At 41.2% G+C, this 24,721-nt stretch overlaps 2 protein-coding genes across 7 annotated transcripts in view; both read right to left on the bottom strand.

The window, feature by feature from the left end:
- Nucleotides 1-24,721, bottom strand: part of LOC131431744 (klarsicht protein) — a 627,074-nt gene that overhangs the window by 294,849 nt on the left and 307,504 nt on the right. The gene's annotated exons all lie outside the window — the stretch shown is intronic.
- LOC131431747 (transmembrane protease serine 9-like) lies at nucleotides 19,652-23,651 on the bottom strand. The gene is made up of 4 exons (XM_058597624.1): nucleotides 22,071-23,651; nucleotides 21,769-22,009; nucleotides 21,521-21,705; nucleotides 19,652-21,471 (listed from the first exon to the last, which is right to left on the bottom strand). Exons 1-4 carry the CDS (start codon nucleotides 22,933-22,935, stop codon nucleotides 21,059-21,061), a joined length of 1,704 nt encoding a protein of 567 aa, XP_058453607.1. The 5' UTR covers nucleotides 22,936-23,651; the 3' UTR covers nucleotides 19,652-21,058.

The raw sequence follows: 24,721 nt of genomic DNA, 5'->3' as shown, positions 1-24,721 counted from the left end.
AAGTGTTTTGCAAATAGCATTAACTTTACGTCTGCTAAGCGGTTCAAATTAAACTGTTCAAGTTTGCACTAAGCAGTTCAATTTGAACTGCTCTGCACTGACGAGTCTAAGACGAAACGTAAAGAAAAGTTCACAAAGACGTTTCAGACAGCAATGACTAAAAAACCGAGAAAGGCATGATCTGTGAACCAACTGACTCTCAATCATTGCTGAATAGAAATAAAAAGAAATTCTCAAAAAACGGCAACGACCAAATTCAGCACAAAACATATTTATCAATTCTTTATTACATATAACGTTTTAAACACATTAAATGAATAAATGAATAACGAAATATTCATTTTATTCTATACTTGCATTTCAAACAATGAAAATAAAATGGGGCGAGTATATTAATTGAATTACGTTCAAAGTTTGATATGATTGTGAAAAAAATTTCGTTGGATAGAACCAAATTTCGAATTCGAATTCCTGACTCTCACAGAAAAGACGTGAATAGTTTCGAACCGTGTATATTTTTGTTGAGATCAAGCCTCTAGCTGGTCCAATACCAAATTACATGGCAATCTATCCACTAGTGGTTGAATAACAGCTGATCGTGTCAGACGAGTTCTAAGTTTCATCAAGCTATGGAAAAACACGAACCAGCGCATTCAAAAAGCAACGGTGATATGAATGATTTGCGGTACGGATTGGTCCAACATCCCCCGTATTCTCCAAACCTGGCCCCCAGCGACTATTATTTATTATACTATACCTGAAAATTTTCGTCAAATGTTCTTGTTGTCTTGACAATTCTTTTTTATTTTCAAAGAGCATCAAAATGTTGATGGACCGATGAGTCAAGTAAAGAATCTACTTTTTCTTTGTTAGACCCGGGACTTCTCTTTTCATGTAGGCAAATATTACGAGGAATAAATATTGCTCTCAGTCCCACATGCACATTGTGGAAACGAGTTCAGTCGACACCACCAGTGTCAACAGTCGCTCTCAAAACGTGCTGTTTTCAGTCAATTCCTCTCTCAACCGTATTCGGGTTTGAGTTAATTTTAGGTTCGATTAGTCAGTTGTCAGCTACTGCATATCAAAGAATAGAGATAAAAATTAAAAAAGATGTTTGAAAGGATCGATTTTCATTCTTTTATATACAACATAAAATAGCTATACAGCCTATTTTTTCCACTTAACCGCGATAATAACCGTTTTGAGATAAAGACTGTCCCAGAAAGTATAGACGCAACCAAAAACCGCTGTCATTTCGCAATGGTTCAGAATCTGTCGATTTTTATGGCTGCGTCTTGTTGTTTACACTATTCTCTAACCACTTGTGCCATTGTTTATTCGTTTTCATTAGTTTGTTTCGAAATACGTGGACTTTCAGCAGAACAATGTTGAAAAATTGTGTACAAATGGTGCACAGAACACGGACTGTCACTAAGAAAGATGGCAAAAATGGAAGGAGTAAGTGAAAAAGCCGTGCGAAATGCAATCAGGAAGTTCGGTGAGAATAACACCTATTAGGATAAACCGAAATCGGGTCGCAAAAAAGGTCCTGCTAACCCTCAGTTGGATAAACGTATACTGAAGGCGTTCGAGCAAAAGAAGGAGGTTTCAGTTCGGGATGTGGCCAAAAAGTGGGCACTTCGAAGTCAAATGTTCTTCGTGTTAAAGAACGTTTGAATCTTCGAACCTATAAGAATCAGAAACAACCAAATCGTAGTCCGAAACAAAAAGCATCGATCAGGTCGAGGGTTCGAAAGCTGTACAATACGATTCTTGCTGGAAATTTGAACTGCATAATCATGGACGATGAAACCTGCGTGAAACTCGATAACAAATCCTTGCCGGGACCACAATATTATACGGTGCGAGAAGGGCAAATGTTAAACCAGTCCGAGACATCGATTGAAGTCGAAAAATTTGGTAAGAAAGCTATGGTCTGGCAAGCAATTTGTAGCTGCGGTAAGATTTCGAAACCCTTCATCACCACTGCTTCAGTGAACAGCGAAATATACATCAAGGAATGTTTACAAAAACGACTTCTACCCATGATTCGAAGCCACAAGGATCCTGTTGTCTTCTGGCCAGAACTTGCTTCTTGCCACTACTCGAAATCAACGGTAGAATGGTATACTACCAAAAATGTCACTTTCGTCCAAAAAGACATGAATCCACCGAATTGCCCACAACCTCGACCAATTGAAGAATTTTGGGCATTAACGAAGGCACATCTTAGGAAACATGTCTCGGCAGCCGAAACCATTCAACAGTTCGAAAAAGATTGGAAAAAAGTGTCAAAACTTGTCGCCAAGAAGTCTGAACGGAATTTAATGAGGAACGTTCGCAAGATGGCTAAGTAGCAAATGTTAAGAATAATATTCTGTTGTTGTAATCTAATATTATCAGTATATCGAATAAAATTTGAATATCTAACACTTGTGAATTATTTACAGCGAAATCAAAGTGCGTCCATACTTTCTGGGACAGTCTTTACAACCTTATCTAGTAAAGTCACGTACATTACCATCAACCTAGAAAATAACACATTGCCGTTTCAACCTTCCGAGCGAACGGACGTGCTTTGTGTTTACTGCGAAAAAAACCAGTGCCGTGTGTGATAACGTGACCGGACGATCAAAACTAGATTATATCGCTATTGTGTAATAGACAATAGTGCTTTTTTCTGTGAGAGGTTTTTTGTACATTATACACTGAAGCAGTGCATTGTTGTGAGCGGACGATCGAAACAGTACCGTTAGCCGGTGATTGTTTGATCGATCAAGGCCAGATTTCAGTGGCCATTGTGATTATACTGTGCGGATTATAAGTGAGTGTGCTTTTTCCTCTCGGAGGTTTTTTGCACACCCTCGAAGCGGCGATACGCCGATCGACGAGGGCTTGGCCTTGGTGGCCCCCGTTGGATTAAAAGTTAAGTACTATTATTTTGTATATTTTTTTTTCTTCTTCATTCGACCGTTCATTACCCCCCTTCGAATCATTTATTTCTGCGCGGAGGTAGCTCCGCGACATGTCAAATTTGACTCCCGACCCCTCCGTTCTCGATGATTAGATGGAGACTTCTGTTGGCAGCAATAAGTCTCGCATAAAGAGTTATCCCGATGGGCTTGCACTCTCGGCCGGGCCTTACTCGGTTTATTTCCGGACCAAGGCTAAAGAAAAAAAATTGAATGTTTTGAAAATATCGCGGGATCTGTCCTCGCGATACAATACTATAAAAAGTATTGATAAAATACGACCAGATAAGCTCAGGGTTCTGTTCACCAGCTCAAAGCAGGCAAATGAGCTCGTTCAAAATGACCATTTTACGCGGGAGTACCGCGTCTACGTGCCAGCTCGCGAAGTAGAAATCGACGGTGTGGTCACCGATTCGAGTTTGACTTGCGAGGACGTTCTTAAGTACGGAGAGGGCTGTTTTAAGGACCCCTCACTTAAGAACGTCAAGATACTGGACTGCAAGCGATTGCATTCAGTATCGATCGCCGGGGATGGAACAAAGTCTTATCCCCAATCTGACTCTTATCGTGTGACCTTCGCCGGCTCTGCTTTGCCCAACTACATCCTCTTGGACCGGGTTCGTCTGCCTGTTCGTCTTTTTGTACCTCGAGTAATGAATTGTACCAATTGCAAACAATTGGGGCATACAGCTTCTCATTGCTGCAATAAGCCCCGGTGTGCTAACTGTGGGGAGGCTCATGCGGATGGCTCTTGCGGTAAGGATGCTGAAAAGTGTCTCTACTGCAAGGAGGGTCCGCATGACCTAATGGCATGTCCTGCGTATAAGCTGCGAGGAGATCGGATGAAGCGTTCCCTGAAGGAACACTCCAAGCGTTCCTTTGCCGAGATGCTTAAGAGTGCCACCCCTCCTAAACTGACAACGAACCCATATGCCTGCTTGTCAACTGACGAGAGCGATTCTGACGACCCTTTGGAAGGTCCATCATCGGCGGTCCCTCATAGCTGTAGGAAAAGAATGAATAAATCCTCTCATAAGCTACCTAGTAAGGGCTCGAAGGTGTCTTCCGAAGGGCTTCGAAAAGTTACAGCTAACGGGAATCGGGACAAACCACCGAAGCAAAAGGCTCCTGGTCTCGGAAAACTCAGTTCCGAGATGGAATTCCCACCACTTCCCGGGACAACAAAATCCCCAAACGTCCCTGAAAATCTATCAGAGAACCAACTAGGTGCTGGACTTATCAAGTTCTCTGATGTTGTGGACTGGATTTTTACAACTTTTAATATTTCTGACCCTCTTAAAAGCATTTTAATTGCTTTCATGCCAACAGTAAAAACATATTTAAAGCAGTTGACTGCAAATTGGCCCCTTCTCTCAGCGATTGTATCCTTCGATGGCTAAATCATCCATCGAGGTCACGGATCTAATCACTGTTTTACAGTGGAATTGCAGAAGTATTATCCCAAAAATAGATTCCCTTAAATTTCTAGTAAATAATCTGAAATGTGACGCATTTGCATTGTGCGAAACTTGGCTAACTTCTGAAATATCCTTAAACTTCCACGATTTTAACATTATTCGCCTGGATCGAGATGATCCCTACGGAGGAGTACTTTTGGGGATCAAAAAGTGCTATTCTTTTTATCGAATTAACCTCCCCTCGATATCAGGTATTGAAACTGTCGCATGTCATGTTACAATCAAAGGCAAGGATCTTTGCATTGCTTCAATCTATATTCCCCCAAGAGCCTCGGTTGGGCATTGGTGGCTCAGTGATATCATTGAGCTCCTTCCCGCACCGACATTGGTTTTAGGAGACTTTAACTCACACGGTACGGGATGGGGCTGTCTTCACGACGATAACAGATCAGCTATGATCCATGATATCTGCGACAACTTCAATATGACAATCTTGAATACGGGAGAAATGACACGGATTCCTGCACCACCAGCAAGACCAAGTGCGCTGCACTTATCACTTTGCTCGACATCGCTACGGTTGGATTGCACGTGGGAGGTGATCCCTGATCCCCACGGTAGCGATCATCTACCGATCGTAATATCAATCACCAGCGGCTCAAAACCATCGAAGACAATCAATGTTTCCTATGACCTCACACGAAATATTGATTGGAATAGCTATGCGACCGCGATATCTGAGAAACTTGAAAGAACACAACAACTTCCTCCGGAGGAAGAGTACACGTTTTTGGCTGGCTTGATTCTCGACACCGCGACTCAAGCTCAGACGAAACGTGTACCCGGCGCAAAAACTAACATCCGTCCTCCCAACCCGTGGTGGGACAAAGAGTGCACAAATTTAAACGCGGAGAGAGCCTCCGCGTATAAAATATTCAGAAAAAATGGAACACCTGATAATTACCGGAATTACGCGGCGTTAGACGTTAAAATTAAGAACTTGATTAGAGCTAAGAAACGCGGTTACTGGCGTCGGTTCGTAGACGGCCTAACAAAAGAAACATCTATGAGCACTCTTTGGAACACAGCCCGACGAATGCGCAATCATAACACAACGAATGAAAGCGAGGAATATTCTAACCGCTGGATATTCGATTTCGCTAAAAAAGTATGTCCAGACTCTGTTCCGGAACAGAAGATCACCCGCGCCGCGACACCAAATACAAACGAAACACCGTTTTCGATGGTAGAGCTCTCACTTGCACTCTTGTCATGTAACAATAAAGCCCCGGGATTAGACAGAATAAAATTCAATTTGTTGAAAAATCTGCCTGACCCCGCCAAAAGGCGCTTGCTGAGTTTATTCAATAAGTTCCTAGAGGACAACATTGTTCCACATGACTGGAGACAAGTAAGAGTTATCGCCATTCAAAAACCAGGAAAACCAGCCTCCGATCACAATTCGTATCGGCCGATTGCTATGCTTTCCTGTATCCGGAAATTGTTCGAAAAAATGATTCTGTTTCGTCTAGACAATTGGGTCGAGACTAATGGCTTACTTTCAGATACACAATTTGGTTTCCGCAGGGGCAAAGGAACGAACGATTGTCTTGCGTTGCTCTCAACCGAAATTCAAATGGCATTTGCTCGTAAGGAACAAATGGCGTCAGTTTTCCTAGACATCAAGGGGGCTTTTGACTCAGTTTCTATAAATATCCTATCTGAGAAGTTGCATCAGCATGGTCTTTCACCAATTTTGAATAACTTTTTGTACAATCTATTGTCCGAAAAATACATGTATTTCGCGCATGGTGATTTGTCGACAATACGATTCAGTTACATGGGTCTTCCTCAGGGCTCATGCTTAAGCCCCCTTTTATACAATTTTTACGTGAACAACATTGATGAATGTATCAACACATCTTGCACGCTAAGACAACTTGCCGACGACAGCGTTGTGTCTATTATAGGACCCAAAGCTGCCGATCTCCAAGGACCATTGCAAGATACCCTCGACAACTTGTCGACATGGGCTCTTCAAATGGGTATCGAGTTCTCTACGGAGAAAACTGAGCTGGTTGTATTTTCAAGGAAGCGAGAACCAGCACAACTACAGCTTCAACTAGGGGGTGAAAACATAGCTCAGGTCTTCACATTCAAATATCTCGGGGTCTGGTTCGACTCCAAAGGCACCTGGGGATGTCACATTAGGTATCTGAAACAAAAATGCCAGCAGAGAATCAATTTTCTTCGTACAATAACCGGAACTTGGTGGGGTGCCCACCCAGGAGACCTGATCAGATTGTACCAAACAACGATATTGTCCGTTATGGAATATGGATGCTTCTGCTTCCGATCCGCCGCGAACACCCATTTCATTAAGCTGGAAAGAATTCAGTATCGTTGTTTGCGTATTGCCTTGGGTTGCATGCAATCAACTCATACGATGAGTCTTGAAGTGTTGACGGGCGTCTTACCGTTGAAAAACCGGTTCTGGGATCTCTCATATCGTTTGCTCATTCGATGCGACATTTTGAATCCTCTGGTGATTGAAAACTTCGAAAGGTTAGTTGAGCTTAATTCTCAAACCCGTTTTATGTCCTTGTATTTTGATTACATGGCTCAGAATATTAATCCTTCTTCGTTTGCTCCCAACCGTGCTCATTTCTTGGATACTTCTGATTCTACTGTGTTTTTCGACACATCCATGAGAGAAGAGATTCGTGGAATTCCGGAACACGTACGCCCTCGAGTGGCCCCTAATATATTTTATAATAAATTTAGAACAGTCAACTGTGGAAAGGTGTTTTACACTGATGGATCAAACATCGACAGGTCCACAGGCTTCGGCATCTTCAATCAAAACATCACCGCTTCTTACAAACTCAGTGATCCGGCTTCAGTTTACGTCGCAGAATTAGCTGCTATTCAGTACACCCTCGAGATCATTGAAACATTGCCCAAAGACCATTACGTCATTGTCACGGACAGTCTAAGTTCAATAGAAGCTCTCCGGGCAATGAAGCCAGGAAAGTATCCCCCATATTTCCTGGGGAAAATACGGGAACACTTGCGAACTTTATCTGAACGGTCTTATTCAATATCGTTAGTCTGGGTCCCTTCGCATTGTTCCATTCCGGGCAATGAAAAGGCAGACTCATTGGCTAAGGTGGGCGCATTACAAGGTGACATTTATGAAAGACCAATCTGCTTCAATGAATTTTTCAGTATTTCTCGTCAGAAAACTCTCGAAAGTTGGCAAACTTCATGGACGAATGACGAACTGGGACGATGGCTACACTCCATTATCCCTAAGGTATCGACGAAACCTTGGTTCAAGGGGATGAACGTGAGTCGTGATTTCATTCGCGTTATGTCACGACTCATGTCAAATCACTATACATTCAACGCACATCTCCGGCGTATCGGGATCGTGGAGAACGGGCTCTGCACCTGTGGCGACGGTTATCAGGACATCGAGCATGTCGTGTGGTCGTGCGTAGAGTATCGCGACGCCAGATCGGAGCTATTGGAATCCCTCAGGGCCCGAGGTAGACCGACTGAGGTTCCGGTTCGGGATGTGTTGGCGAGTCGGGATAGTTCATATATGCTTCTGATATACCAGTTCCTCAAACACATTAATATACAAGTGTAATCTGTTACATCTTGCTTAGAAAGTTCCTCCTATTTATCGACGTTATTTCAACTGTGGCTAAGAATTATTTTCACCTGCAGGCTCGACACTAACTTCCGCCGATTATCCCGATTCCTCATCTGTCCACCATCTTCATCGGAACTAACAAGATCTTTTTGCTGTCACTAACCTTTTCGCTTCCCCCCTCCCCGTCTCTTCTCCATCTCGATGTCAACTAATTAGATCTCTGTCGTTCTTAGTCATTTCGTTCCCATATCCCCATTTTACTTCGTTTTCCGCAATATTTACTTCTCTATATTTTTTCGTTATATTTACATCACCATCATCGCCCACGGAAGGTCGCTCTAGTCATGCGGGCCACCCGCCGGGTATTCGTAGCCTGGGGGTGTTTCCTGCGGACCCACACGGACCGAGGGATGCGGCCAACGTCATCTGGAAGACTCATGATATATTCCATCCACCGGCCGGTGCCGATCGCCAGCTGAAGGTTGGATCTGCCAAAGTCGACCACTGCGACCCCAATACAACATTATCCAATCATACTATCCTAGTTTTAAGTTAGTCGTTAATAAAATTAGAAAAAGTCCTTGGCACCTTAGAGCTAAAGCAGTGTGCCTTAAAAATAATTATATTATTGAATAAAAAAAAATAGAAAATAACACCGTGAGTATCTAATTCACTTCCCCTTACGGAGAGAAATGCATCTCGTTCGATCGATCGGAGACATTACCATTGAACCCACAATGTTCCCAACCTAGTTTGGAAATACCGTACCGCGAATACCGCGAAACCGTGGGTGATTCCCGCCTTGCAGACCGTCGGTCAAAGTTGGCCATTAAATTTTCCAAACACTCACACACTGGCGTGGGGTCGGTGGTCGATGGAAAGCGACCGTAAATTGCATTCCCGGTGCAGACGTGCATATTTACTCCATCCAGACACAACAGCCTACTACAACTGCCAGCAATAATCATAAATCGGACGACTAAATTATACCGCACACATTCCACGTGGTTTCTCGGGTTTTTGCTGTTCCGATTCCGTAAGCCTTGGTTCGACCAACAACATGCCAGTTAAACCACACAAACACGGAAGTTCTGAACGAATGAACGAAATAATAACTAATCCTGTATGTATAATTAATTCCGGGAGTTTTCATTTCCTGCTGCTGCCGCCGGCACAGAACAACAGAATCGGGGACGCATAGGGAGCACGTTTGTGACTTCCGAAAAGTCACGACTCGACTCAAAGGTTCTGTGAATGATCAACGATCGACTATCAACAACACCGGGAAATGTGCGATCAGTTTTCACCACCCGCTAGCAGCGCACACATTCCGACCAGGCGGGAAGCGATGCGTGAGAAGTGATATGTTGGATTGGGTGCATCATGATCTCTCCTCATCATTTCCCGTTTTATTTACATACCGTACCGAATGACTGTATTTTTATCCATCATTTCGTGGTTCGAGAGGAGTTTTGTTTTACTTTTTTTTCGGAAAAGGCAATATTCTACGAACCTAGGAACGGGAAAGTGCATTATGACCAAATAAATTTTTATTTACTGTTTTCTTCGTATTCGGGCGCTATTTTCGAAGATCCCTTTAATGAACAAACACACGAATCCGGGTCGGGGTCGGGCGATTCTCGGCAAACACAAACCCACTTGAACTGGCGGCGAGTGTGAAAAGTGCATCTTTCTCTCGTCATATTTAACCACCACTTGAAGAAGGGACTCGTGTTCTCGGTCATGGTTTTTATTTTCCACTGTTTTTTTTCGTCGTTGTTGTTTTTGTTGCTGTGGAGAATCGATTCCACAGGTACTGTCTGTCTAATGGCTTGCACTGGTTGCGCGGTTGGTAGAATTCAATTAGCGGGGTTCGGTTGTTGGAGGTCCGTCGTACAGTGAATGAACTTCCTGGCCTTTTCGGTGCCGACCCCGGTGGCGTGCCACGGAATTCTATTCTTCAACAAACCACCGCCATCATCAATCCGATGGCATTCCTTCCTGATGGATACGTGAGAAGAAAGAAGTAGGAAAAAACAAAACGCGAATACATTTGTGCCCTCTCGCGGGGTTGGAGGTGTTGCCACTTTTACAACTTGTTACGACCTGCTGCCGTTGCTGCGCCGGCAGTCTGCCAGCCACCAAAGACTTTTGACAAGTGGAATAATGGCGGGTCGTGATCTTGTTGCTGCAGTTCACATCGTGAGGGCTCGATTTGTGTGCGGCGGCGGCGGTGGTGGTGGTGGTGCACTCACGACACACCGAAAATGAACCTTGGCTTTAGAGGAAAATTGCAAATTGAAAATACAGGAAGCCTGTGCAGTCACGCGGGGGCTGGTAAATTGAATCATGTCAAGAATTTGTACGAAAGTGATGTTCTCCGATCCGCGGGCTCGTGACAGTTTAATTATTTTGAACTTTGCGGTGGTAGTCTGCACTGTCACTTTAATAAAGCGAGATTTGATTCGCCATCAAAAAAACGGAAAGGTTTCCCATTCGCAAGAAACTTGCCTTCGGTTAGGAAAAACTGGCTGTGTGAGACCAACCCACATTCGGATCGGATCCTCTCGCCGGGGACGGAGAATCGGTGGAAAAATTGTTTCTCATAAGCGGATTATCAGCCTGCAGACGGTAGTATGAATTCCACCGAGCCCTCTTAAAAGAAATAATAAATACTTGCAACATTTCTCCCTCGTTTGGCTATTGCAGGTCTGCCCCTTTTTTTCTTATTTGCAACGATGACCATATGTTGTTCGTCGGTTGCTTCGCTGGACGACGATTAGACGAATATTTCATCTGACACTGAGTGGTTTTCCTGCGAACAACCGGAGAAGGCGGGCGGGCAGTGCAGAGTGCGTAGAAGCAATGCGCTATGCGAAAATATGCTACCTCCAACCGAGAGTAGTTTGATTTCACTTATTATTCTTCAAGGGGGCAGAGGAAGGAAAACATTGCCGCACGTCGACCGTTCGGATCGGTTCGGTTCGGTTCGGAGTCGGTGCCGGTGCCGCGATGTGTGCTGAACTAGTTTCGTTACCTTTCGTTAAATTCCGTTTTCCTCTCGTACGAGATTGTTTGGAACATGCTTGGAAACTTGCTACTGGATCGGGCGGCGGTCGGTCGGGGCACGTCTCTGCGAAGGCTTTCTGTGCACAGTGGAAAGTGCATTTCCCGGCTCCACGATGGCGAAATAATTAAAATTCATTCGTCGGTTCTTAGTCGTTGGGGCCGGTATTCAGGTCTCACCGGAAAGTTTTGCAGTCCTGTCGGGTGGAATTTGCGAGGCAATAACATTTCCTGGTATTGGCCATCGAAGACACGCAAAATCGAAATCGCTACCAATATTGGCAGATAGATCAGTTGGAAGAATGCCGTTTGCTTTACAATCAGGCAATAAAATATAATTAGCTTTTAAATCGACGCTTGCATGCAACTCACGTGAAATGCTTCGTGCTCACATATCAAACTCGGAGTTAATCGTCGTCTGATCATCATGATCCCTAAAATTGAGGAGCTCAAGCTTTCTCACATAGAAAGGCTATGCAATCCCTGTGAAAACCGACTTTTGACCCGGACATCCGGATGGCCGAATGTCATATACCATTCGATTCAGTTCGACGAACAGAGGAAATTTCTTTATGTGACAAAAATATACACTCACTTTTCTCCGAGATGGCTGAATCAATTTACATGAACTTAGATTCAATTGAAAGGTCTTACTGTCGTTTACAGAATTTCTGAATTTCGTCCGGATCTGACTTCCGGTTCCGAATTTAAAAGAGGAAAAATTCTTCTAAATTGCATTCAAAACTGCTCCAAAAGGTCATGTAAGTTGCTGGTCATACGAACCTGCTTCGGTTGTACCGGTCTATCCACAATCCGGTTACGGACGTATGGAAAATAGTGGTCTAAGCCTCCAAAACGAAACTCACTCAATTTTCTCCGAAATGGCTAAACCGATTTACTCAAAATTAGATTCTTTTTATTGATGTAACGGTCCTTTACAAAGCTTTAAATTAAAAGCTGATTTAAATTTTTTTATTACTATTTTATTTATGACTTCTGGTCAGTCAGTAATTTTTCCTTTTTTCGGATTTTAACGATATCAAACTAACTAGAGATTATAAGAAGAGAAGGAATATGAAATTATAGAGCGATACGAGTCATCCGAGTCACTGATATTTCAGAAAGTAAAGGCAAAGATCGTTTGCCATTTACTATCCGAGCCTAAGTTCAATTCCTCTGGTAGAAGTTAAAAGTTTAGATACGAGAAGCCTTCTGCTCACTTAAATGACCCTTGTCACGTCTCACTTTTCCGCACTTTATTCTTCACATCCTTGCTCTTCCTTGAGTACTATGGCTCTATAATTGCATATTCCTTCTCTTCTTATAATCACTAGTTAGTTTGATATCGTTAAAAACCGAAAAAAGTTACTAAGTTACTAAAATCAAAAGATCGACAGCAACTTGAACCGAAAAACATTAGAACACAAAGCACACCAGTTAGTCGACTGAGCCACAGAAGCACATATCTGCTTGGCTGGTAAATCGTGCATATAAATTCATACAGTCTGATTTGTTGGCCGAGTGCAAATAACACTCATAAACAGCAAATTTCTGTACGAATGGAATATTGCGTCATTTGAGAAGTTAAGTAGTTATAAATTGTATCGTTTGTAGAATTATGTCACCTGTGAAATCCATAATTTCTTTCTGTGTACTTGCAATTTTCTCGCAAAATCAAATAATTTTATTCATACTTCTTGCTTTCTCCAATAATGCTCTTCAGCGCAGCTTTCGCATCATATTGGTCGATTATTGGTGGTGTTTTTTAAGGTTTCCAGAAATATCATCAGGCATTTTAAAGCCTAATAATGGAAAATTAAACTTAAAGTCTTATAATTAACATTAAGAAAAAATATTTTTCGAGTTATTCAAGCTTATGCCAGACTACCACTCAATCAGTCTTTGTAAGACTATCTGGAAAATCAGTCCCTAATAAAACTTATTCAAATTAGGAGTGTATTCTAGAGATGGGCAAAACCGTTCATTTCAAAGAACCGTTGAAAACTTAATAGTTGTACCGAAAGAATTAGTTCTATTGAACCGTCATCTCGTTTTTCGGAAGCTTTGTATGTCTCTTCGAAAATAATATGAGAGCAACAAATTATATTTTGTAGTAAACAGATTCTATAATAGTGAGTGCTTTTTGCATGAGTTCTACCAGTGTTGGTGATTGCCGAAAATTTGACAGAAACTGCTATATTGCTATCTATATTGTATACAACATTTTCAATCCGGTAGAAGATGCTACAAGAAATCGTGTCTCTCAATGCATGAACCGTGAGAGAATTTTTCTACATTTCTTCGCTCCACTTTATACTCTGAGTATTTCACGCCTTAAAAAAATTACAGTCTGATAATGATCGTTGCTGTGTGGAATTCCCCAAGAGAGAATCGCAAGTTGACAATTATCGCAGAAAATCGAATCGATGATTCAACTTGATGATTCTCATACTAGGTTGCAATATTTCAAAACGATTGTGTGGAGAATTCACAACTTATACAAAGGTTATATACACAAAGTTAGAATAAGCGGCAATAGTAAAATGATTCTATCGCAATTATCAACTGCCTGTATACAATCGGATCGCGAAACGAGAATAAGCGACCGTTTGTTGCTTCAGAGAAGAACCCCACAGCAGCGTGCTAACCTTTGATTCTCAGACAGGTCATCGAGAGAAATTCGTTCTCGCACTGGTGTCTATTCTATGTTGAATGAGCCATGCCGGGTTTTTGTTGTTACGATGATATCCGTCTCTCTTTGATGGCACTGATTCAATCGTGTGAAGAGTTGCTGGTGAGCGTTCTTTGATACGATAAAAGCTATCCTTGAGTTCTACCAATAATCATACTTTTTTGTATACATTTTCAAAGTTCGCGAAGTTGTACCAGATTCCCCAAACCAGCAAATGTTCCGAAAGACGCATCTTAACAGTTCGGTTGGAAAGTTCGAATCGTTTAATAGAAACACACATTTTTTTGCCAAAATTCGTTTTTATTATTCAACATAATTGCCATCAGAGGCGATACAGCGATTATAGCGATCTTCCAACTTTTCGATACCATTTTTGTAGTACGATTTGTCCTTTGCCTCAAAATAGACCTCAGTTTCAGCGATTACCTCTTCATTGCTTCTAAATTTTTTACCAACGAGCATTCTCTTGAGATCTGAGAACCGGAAAAAGTCACTGGGGGCCAAATCTGGAGAATACGGTGGATGAGGGAGCGATTCGAAGCCCAATTCGTTCAATTTCAGCATGGTTTTCATCGACCTGTGACACGGTGCATTGTCTTGATGAAACAAACCTTTTTTCTTCTTCAAATGAGGCCGTTTTTTGAAATTTCGTCCTTCAAACGCTCTAATAACGCTATATAATAGTCACTTACGAATTGTTGCTTCGCCCGGTGCAGAGTCTGGATAACACTCATCAAGCCATTTTTTGGTATCGGCGGCACTTTTTTTCATCAAAAAGTAGTGTTCCATCAATACACGAAATTCCTTTTTTTCCATTTTTTTTCACAATAACAAAAGTAGCTTCACTCAAAATGCAATATCTCACAAACTAATAATCAGACAGCTGTCAAATTTATACACGTATCTTTTGAAGGTTTGTACTAACTGAAAATGGTATGGATTTAATTCTAGTGGCGCCCTCTCATAGAAACGATACGAACTTTTCAGCCGATCTGTTATTAGTATACGTATTCAAAGGATTCAATTGCATCCATTTCTATTGAGAAGACCGAACGCGTCACTGACCATCTCTAGTGTATTCCAATACTATTCTAGCCTAGTATTGTTTAGAAAAAAGTATAAGGTTAAAAATGAATGAACTAAGGAACAACTCTCCACCCGTAAAACCGATTCCTTCTAACAACATATACGATATTCTTCCAAAATTGGCTTTTAGCGAGACAGAACAAAATCTTTCTAGAATTCATGAAATGTACGCTTGTCACTTTGGAAAAACAACAACAATCTATGCCTCTAGTGACTGAGATGATCTAAATTTGATTCTCCTATCATCGACAATCTACGACTGCTTCTTCGTCGACTTCAATATGCTGATAACATTAAAAAAAAACATAGATTCACTAAACAAATCAAACCATCTTCAAACCATTCTAAGGTTCTAACAAACTCTGAAAAGCCAATTTCAGCTGTCAAAGAAGAAAATTAAACATTCCTTGCAAACGGCGGATAAGGTGAGAGCTTTGAGACTGAGAAAAATTTTGATGAAATTAGGAGAATCATTGGCTGACACTCAAAAACATGAATGCTCCTAGAAATTCTTTAAAAATTATTAAACATGTTACCTGATGTTACTTCTACCATTATGCATACTTATTCTGAAATTTAATAGAAATCCAGCAGAAGCATCCAAATTATCTTTACTTTCATTTGAGCATTCATTGTGCTGTATTGATGACAAGACAACTATGAAAGCTCTTGTTGATTTAAAATTTCTGTCAAACCCTTACAAAAACCGTTGAATGAAACATGGGGTGTTGGCCCTTATTTTCATTGGATTGTACACAATTCAACCTGTGTGGGGCAATAAGATGTTTTAAAACTTGTACTGAACTTCTCGTTCAAATATTCAATTGAGTATTGTCTCAAACTTTTCATTTGTTGTATCAGACAAATCATGATGCTGAAAAATCGTTACTGAGATCAGGGCTAGTAAATTTCTTCCCGGATTTGCACTTAAATTCCCGACTTTTTCCCGGTTTTTCCCGGTGAAACCAAATTCCCGACTTTTTCCCGGTTTTCCCGATTTTCCCGGTCACTTGCCACCCTGTGACATTTTTGGTAGTATACCATTCTACCGTTGATTTCGAGTAGAGGCAGGAAGAAAGATCTGGCCAGAAGACAACAGGATCCTTGTGGCTTCGAATCATGGGTAGAAGTCGTTTTTGTAATAATTCCTTGATGTATATTTCGCTGTTCATTGAAGCAGTGGTGATGAAGGGTTTCGAAATTTTACCGCAGCTACAAATTGCTTGCCAGACCATAGCTTTCTTACCAAATTTTTCGACTTCAATCAATGTCTCGGACTGATTTAATACTTGCCCTTCTCGCACCGTATAATATTGTGGTCCCGGCAAGGATTTGTAATCGAGTTTCACGCAGATTTCGTCGTCCACGATTAAGCAGTTCAAGTTTCCAGCAAGAATCGAACCCTCGGCCTGATCGATGCTTCTTGTTTCGGACTACGTTTCGGTTGTTTCTGCTTCTTATAGGTTCGAAGATACAAACTTTCTTTAACACGAAGAACATTTGACTTCGAAGTGCCCACTTTTTTGGCCACATCCCGAACTGAAACCTCTTTCTTTTGCTCGAACGCCTTCAGTATACGTTTATCCAACTGAGGGTTAGCAGGACCTTTTTATCGACCCGTTTTCGGTTTATCCTCAAAGATGTTATCCTCACCGAATTTCCTGATTGCATTTCGCATGGCTTTTTAACTTACTCCTTCCATTTTTGCTATATTTCTCAGTGACAGTCCGCGTTCTGTGCACCATTTGTACACAATTTTTCGACGTTGTTCTGCTGGAAGTGGTTAGAGTAAACAACAGGACGCAGCCATAAAAATTGACAGATTCAGAACCATTGCGAAATGGCAACGGTTTTTGGTTGCGTTCATACTTTCTGGGACAGTCTTTATTGTAAGAAAGACATATTTGTGCATTTAAGACGGTCATTTTATAACAAAAAACCTGTTTTAATCCACCTAGTGGTGTAATGATGCCTTTCTCATGTATAATATTGTGATATTCTAATCAAAAATTTTCTCTTCGATTTTTAAAGAAACCAAGAGATTGTTTGTGCATTAACTAGTATAACATACAGAATAAAACAGTGCTTTTAATGCGTAGGTCATCCTTAAGAAAACGAAGTGGGTTCATTATTATATGCACTTCCGGCACCTGAACCCGAGATCCGAAAATACGCAGTAATTTTTGGTAGGACCATAAGACCTTTCAATTGACCATAAGATTGGGAATAACGGTTTAGAGTACAGTTTATTACATTTTTTACGGTTTTTGTTCCGCCAGTTTAAGTGACGGTGTACAATATTGAACACACTTTACCGTATAACTCCGGAACCGAAAGTCGGATCCGGATGAAATTCAGGAATTCCGTATGGGACCAAAAGAACTTTCATTTGAATCTAAGTTAATGGAAATCGGTCAAACCATCGCTGAGAAAAGTGAGTGAGATCCGTTTTGGTATATATGACCACTATTTCCGGTACTTCCGGAACCGATTACCGGGAACCAGGATAGCCGGAATCGGTTTGTTTGGTTGCCTACTGATAATGACTATCGATTTGTGTTGTTTTGAGACAAGTTTAGACATTTTTTTACGTTCTTTGTTTCGACAATTTAAGTGACGGTGTACAATATTAAACACACTTTACCCTACAACTCCTGAACCGGAAGTCGGATTCGGATGAAATTCAGGAATTCCTTATGGGACCGGGAGACCTTTCATTTAAATCTAAGTGAGATTATTTGACACACACACATTGCTCAGCTCGATGAACTGAGTCGAATGGGATATGAAACTTTCACTAGTCGGTTTTTCAAATGATTGCATAACCTTTCTATATGAGCTTGAGCTTGAGCTTGAGCGACCACCCCTGGTTGCTACTCCGTTACTGATCGGGATTAGCTGAAATTGTACAGGGAGTTTCTAGATGATCCGACCTGGGACTGGTAAATCATCCATCAATGTACATTTTCTGGTAATCTCAGAATTCATTATTCAGTACCGGCGCCGGCCAGGCCCGAACGTAGATCGTCTAAGGAATGGGAAGGGATGTTAGTCCAACACTTGTTGTTACTAGAAGCCGTATATACTACTGTGCACTCCACAAGTGTCACGGGAGAAGGATATTTGTTAGTAAAAATTTCTGTATTGGTATCATTCGCGCGCGACTCAGTATGTTCCGGTTTCAAGATGACTTCCCGAGTGAACGTTTCAGCAATATCCTATATTGAAGTCCCGGAAAGTCTTGATTCACAGCTTGATTACATTTTGGCGAAATTTAGTTAATCTGAACACTGAAATTGTAAGATTAATTTATGATGAATTTCCAATATTAATAAAATATTATTTCAGCTTTGAAGCTTACCGTAAAGGTTTGCTGTGAAAAAAGTATTTGATTTTCGACATAAGAGAATTTCGTTACAAATTCATCAAAGAATTTCACCTATTAGTGAATAATGAAAGAGTCATTTGGATTTGACTGCATTTTCTGCGATCGCGAAAATGCCTCGGAAAATATGGTACAATGTGACAGATGCCAGTTATGGTGCCACTATAGCTGTACCGATTGAAACTACCCGGGGTTTTCTCAAATTTACTCGAGGAAACTGAAGAAAATTTTTCAATACTATCGCGTAATGAATAAAAACTTCCCTATTTTTTATAAATGAAATTACGTGATACAAAATAAACGAGTGTATAGGATTTAGACAAAATTGTTTATTCATAGTATTGGCATATTCTAAACAGTTGTTAAAAAATCATTTTAAATCACTAAATAAAGGTCAACAGATTTCACGCGCGTCTTGATTCTGTATTATTTCCGCTTTATTATTTTAATTATTTATTAAAATTATTAATTGGTTATGTTGGTTGATCTGGGCAGCCGGCTACCGAGAAAAATATCAATTTATCGTTTGAAATATTAATATCAAGTCAAAAACATGGAAGAAGAAAACATTCCAAATAAAACTTTTCTCAGAGGCTAGACGGAAATTGATAGGTTGAATGAAGTGATAATTTAGTAAAATAGAGTAATCAGAAGTAAAACATTGAAAATATCTGATAACTGAAAGGAAAAAGAAACTCCTGCAATTGTCGCCTTTTACGACATGGAAGCAGGAACCCAGTGGATCTATTCTTGGTTCATTTTTTCCGCCGGATTCCACACGGCATCTAGGCTGGTACTGTCCGGAGAGAGCTAATAGGTACTATCAATCTCCTAGTGGACCCCAGCCCCTTGCATAACCTTTCTATATGAGAAAGGCAAAAATTCTGTCTTTCGTATGATTTTCTCGCCTATAGCGAAATTATTCATACTTTGTTACAGATCAAATTCTTTGGTATGAGTTTTGTACTTCTCATTCGGTTCATAGGAGAGAGATGTGAATGCTGATGTGTGATACTTTTTGAGGTCACCTGATCACCTATACATCTATGTAATTCCATAAAAAAATTATTATTCCGATACATGGTAGTTTTCATAGACAACAAGAGTAGTAAAAATTTGGTTACTCATAACAATATACTACAACTTTATGAGTAGACGAATTCGATCAGTTATTATTTTCGAGTTTCCAAATTCAAACAGTTAAAACCGAGCAGATCCTAAGAAATTTTGTTTCATTGTATCCTCATATTTCTTAATTTATGACTTGTACATTATTATATGATTCAAATACAACAATTTCCCGAACATGATTGACACCCTCCCCCCCATCCCCCCGCTTCGTGGAAATATAAAAAAAACGTCGTCGCCATCAATTTACTTATAGTATCAGATTCAACATCAATGTTTTGTTATTATGTTTTTTTTAAATAACAAATGGGTATAGAATTCGTTTAAACTAAAGACAATTTTCTGAAGCGAAAATGCATGGAAGTTTTATTCGTATTCACGTCATCCAGTTATGTATGTGACATTATCCACCCGTGTTTTTTTCTCAACAATGTACTGAGTTTTTATTTGTACAGGATTCTCCCATTGAAGTATACTGTATTTTTCACGTCTAAAAGTTAAAGTAAAATTTTAATCAGGAATGGCGGCTGTCTCAGTCTTATAATATTTCTGTTTTATATCGTTTATTTATATCCGGCTTTAACCTAGTTACGGTCATTCGCCAGATCTTACAATGGAAACGAATGTTGTTTACTATTCGACGCTTCGTTCTTTGGTGTAGGCCATTTTCAAGAAAAACAAAATTTATCGTTTATTTGATGCGGATGCGACCAGTTAATGTTGTTTCAAATAAAGAGATGGCTTTTTGGTCAATTGGTTTCTCGTCAAAACATTTATTTTTCGTTAAAGGCCAACGTTTTGAACGGCCAACGACTACAAATATTTTTCGTCAAGTATGGTGTAACATTTATAATAGTTGGTTGAAAAACGGCTACTCTACAATAAGCACTTCCCACACACATCGACTTCGATTGAGCACTCAATCGTTTATAGTCAAAATCAAATAGCGTCCGACATCGCCATTTTGACTACAAACGTGAGACTTTATTTTCCTTGAAAAAGGCCTACACCAAAGGCCGAAACGTCGGACAGTAAACAACATTAGTTTGCATTATTGGACTGAGACAGTAAAATTTTAAGTTTTTGACGCATCGAATATCGATTTGTCAGTGATTTGTTCACGACCACGGGACATATGAAAATGATAAATAGATTTTACTCGTTTTCTTCTTTTCATCACCATTGTTCATTCTTTTTTTTCTGGCGCAGACCACGAAACCAAGCGTTAATATGTTTTATTTCTTTAATGTCTCCTTTGTGTTGCCATTTTGTAATGTTCTCATTGTTTCCTTTGTGCTATCATGCTATCATAGTATTCTGAATATTTCATTATCATCGATTGTAATACACTGAGGTCTTCACGCACCATGTCTCAACTAAAGGAATATTCGAAATTCGAAATGATTAAAGAATCCAATTTGAATGTTCTGTCTGTTAGACTGTAGAGAAACGGTCATTAGGAGTTTGGCCCTAATTGTTTGCACTTACCGACTATAGTGGCAACTCGCAAAATCCTGCCAAAGTTGCTTGATTGTATGCTACATTTGCGAAACTGGTGAGGACATACATCGGACTGAGGGCTAAAAATGATATGAAGCGACCTTCACCATGGGTTTAGCCTAACAAGAAAGCAGTAATTTATTCAACTTATGGTGCCATCATTGCGTAAATCCATGGCATATAATGAGAAACATTCGAGTAAACGGTGGGACTCGATTGAACGCAACTTATGGTAAACGAAGTTACACCAAACTGTACGAAACGAGTCCCGTGTAGTTCGCCACCCCAGCCTAACGGAGCGCCACTATCACTACTGCAGGAGTCTGTCAACTTTGGATATCTTGGTTCTGCGCAGATTTGTCCATTAACCAAACCGGAAATCCGTGTGCGTGCGATTCGGGAACTATTTATATTTTGCTCACAAATTGATGGTTCTATGGGAGACATGATTTCCTTCCAAAGAGCATTGGAGTCATCAACCCATCCGGAGACGATGTACCGGGGAGGTTGATAACGCCGGAGTTCTTCCGTGTGCGGTAAACAAATCGGTTGAATATGATCTACGGAAGAGAAATGTGACTATTTTTTCATCTCCCGAGAGGAAGTTACCTTCAAATGTAACATTTGCCGTCAGACGAAGCAAAGCAATATCATTGTGCAGCCTCCTGAAAGAGAATCCAGGATGTACTATGACACACGCAACGCTATATTCTCGGACAGGCAAAGCGCAGTCGTTGTTTTCATTGCAATCCTTGCCCTGTCCAATCGTATGTTCTCCCAGGATCACCTTGTCTCTAAAAAAAAGTTTATAAACTGTTAGAAGGTGATTGCATTTTTTTTGGTTCGAAAATGCATACGGCAATGGATTCCGGATGCAGTGAGCCGCCGTAAGCACGTATCGTTGATTGATCAGTGTTCCAGCGCAGAGCATCCTTTCCTCAGTGGCCACCAATGCCATCCAGGGAAACTCGAAAACGCGTGCGTTTTGGCCTCCAACGACCCGACTGGTAAGATACACTCCACAATGCCGGGGGAAAAAGTTTATTTCAGACGTATCGGAATCGGAACCAATATCACAAACACGCACCTCACTTTCAGCTGTAACAATCTCATAGTAATGGAAAGTTCGAACAGTCTGTTCTAGTTTGCATATACTCACGAACCAGGGCCATTCCCGTGATTTCCCGTATCCAGGCAAGATATCTCTCGACCCGAGTGAATGCTCCGTAGCCCTTCGTGTAGCAGTAATTCGTGCCACCGGCTCGTATCTGTGAGAAGGATACAATACCACTCACGAACCAGGTGTTGGCCCTTCGAATGAACAATCCTCCTCCACTGTCCCCGTTGCAAACACTCGTCCCATTGGTGTAACCCGCACAGAACAGTCCTTCGTGCAGAGTTTGCCCGAACAGTACGCGATCACTCTTCAAACACGTCAAAGGATCAATAACTGGCATCTCGGCCCGTTTCAACACGGGAGCCGTTTCGTCGTCTTCCGTTAGTCCCCAACCCACAACCGTTCCGTACACTCCCGTGATATTCGGTTCCAGATTGACACAAGCCGGTTGAACGTATTCATTGAACCGAATGATCGTACTCAGCTCCAGTAGCGCTATGTCATCGATCAGTCGGCTGTAGTTGGCGAACTTATGGATTTTCCCCACTTCATGGTGTTGGGCCGACTTCGGATCGAACTGTTCCAAGTCGTGAATTCCCATTCGAACAAACACACGGTTCGGTGAGAGCTGGAAACCGTTTGCCTTGTTCATGACGCAATGTGCCGCCGTCAGGACAAACTGTTCACTGATAATCGTTCCACCGCAAGCGTAATCGATCGATCGTGCCTTGCGATGATAGAGGGCAACGTGCCACGGCCAGTCGCCAGGAGCTGTTTCCTGTCCGTGTACGATTAGCTCATTACCACCGATCTGCGGTACACCACACTCCACCGCCGTTGCTTTGGACCACCGTGCGATTCGGAGGATCACAACAATCAAACACAATACCAATTTCAACCTACTCATGGCGGAAAACTTTTGAAACTTCACAAAACACCGTAAAAAAACCGACTGTGCCTTTTCGATGTGGCAGCTTCACTAAAGCTACACTTTCGTAATTGATACAATCGATTCTGATCGATCGATCGATCAAGAACCGTTCTATGGCGAACAATAGTTTGTAGGCATACGTCACTTTAGCGGTTAACTAGCTCGGTAACTCGAATGTGATAGTACTTAGGCTGACAGTAGCTATCGCACAACCAACCAAAATCAGATGCACACTATTCAACTACTGCAACTCGTTTCTGCGACCTTCGATCACATGGGAATCCCAGAAAGAAAAAAACATTTCTGCTGGCGACGCTGCATGGTAGTACAGGGTAAGAACTGAATGCTTGTATTTGTAAGTGAAAATTATTCAATATCTCTGTGACTTTTTGTTTCACTCTATCGGAAGAATTGCTGGGAAACTCCACAGAAGCTTGTTGTTGTGGCTTGGGCTTGTTTAAAGGGTAGTTTGAAAAGTAAATGTCAGACATTTCCGATTCCAGGTAAATAGTCGTAAAAATGACGGAAACGACCAACTGCCTAAGTCATAAAATGCTTGATTTGAATCTAGGGTGAAACTCAAAGTAAGCATTATGCGAAAGGTAAAAACTCAAACGACATCTCCATCAACAGTAACACCAATAACAAGAGTGTTGAGAAAACAATTGACGAAAACATGATAGGTGAATCAATTGCCCCTCAATATTCGCCAGATAGCAATGAGATGGCAACTATCCGAAGGAAAAAATTAATAGTCTGCCCTTTCCTACCAGAAGCAGATTATTACGGAAAATCAAACCAGGCAATTGTGTCATGCCTAGCTGTGTCTATCACAAGGCTTAGGGTGGCGAAATGGTTGCGCGTATGCACGGAATGCATAAGAACGCAGGTTCGAGTGCTATCTCTGAGAGTATCTTTTTAAAAAAAATCATCTTTTCTGTAAGTTTTTCATTCATTTGGCTTCTCCAATAGATGTTGTCACTCAGTCACTGCAAAATCTGAACTTAGTTATGGCAACTTTTTAGTCACATCTCGATCTCGATGCGTTCGGATTCCGTTTGAAAGGCTCCAACCAGGCATCTGTGATCGTTCTCATTGCCTGATCAATGGCTATTTTCGGATCTTTGGAGATATCACATACCGTGGTTCACAACTTTTCCCCGAAGACGCGATGCGACATAACCTCATTCCTAAAGCACCCTTGCGAAACTGTTCATTCGTCGCCATTTTGAAACCATCATTGTTGTTTATAAACGATTTCACACTCGTTTGTGGTCTTAAATGGTTACTTATGAGTATTTACTGGCTCCTAGTGACCTAACTCTCACGTGTAACAGTTTTCCTATCAAAATATTCAATGTGAGCTATCCTCTTCGTGAGGAATATGGTTGTTATACGGACGGTTCTTTGTTGAATGATCGTGCTGGTGCTGGTGTCTACTGTCGTAAAATGAGGGTAGAGCAGTCTCACTCACTTGGTGAATACTGCACTGTGTGCCAAGCAGGAATCTACGCGATTCTGTGTGGAATACAATCGGCACTTCAGCAGAAAATTTGTGGTAAACGAATTTAGTTTTGTTCCAACAGTCAGGCAGCTTTAAAGACACTCAACTCGAATGATTCACGATCGAACATCATTGCAGTATTCTGGTCAGAGCTCGGACTGGACATTGCAAACTCAATTATCACATGGCTACTATTCAGCATGCTGAGTACTATTCGTGTGATTTTTGTGAATGCGATTACGGTACTTCATATCATCT

This window comes from Malaya genurostris, chromosome 2 (genome assembly GCF_030247185.1).
Source record: "Malaya genurostris strain Urasoe2022 chromosome 2, Malgen_1.1, whole genome shotgun sequence".
NCBI lineage: Eukaryota > Metazoa > Arthropoda > Insecta > Diptera > Culicidae > Malaya > Malaya genurostris.
Note: the sequence above shows the minus strand (reverse complement) of the source record. Positions and strands in the feature narration are given on the sequence as shown.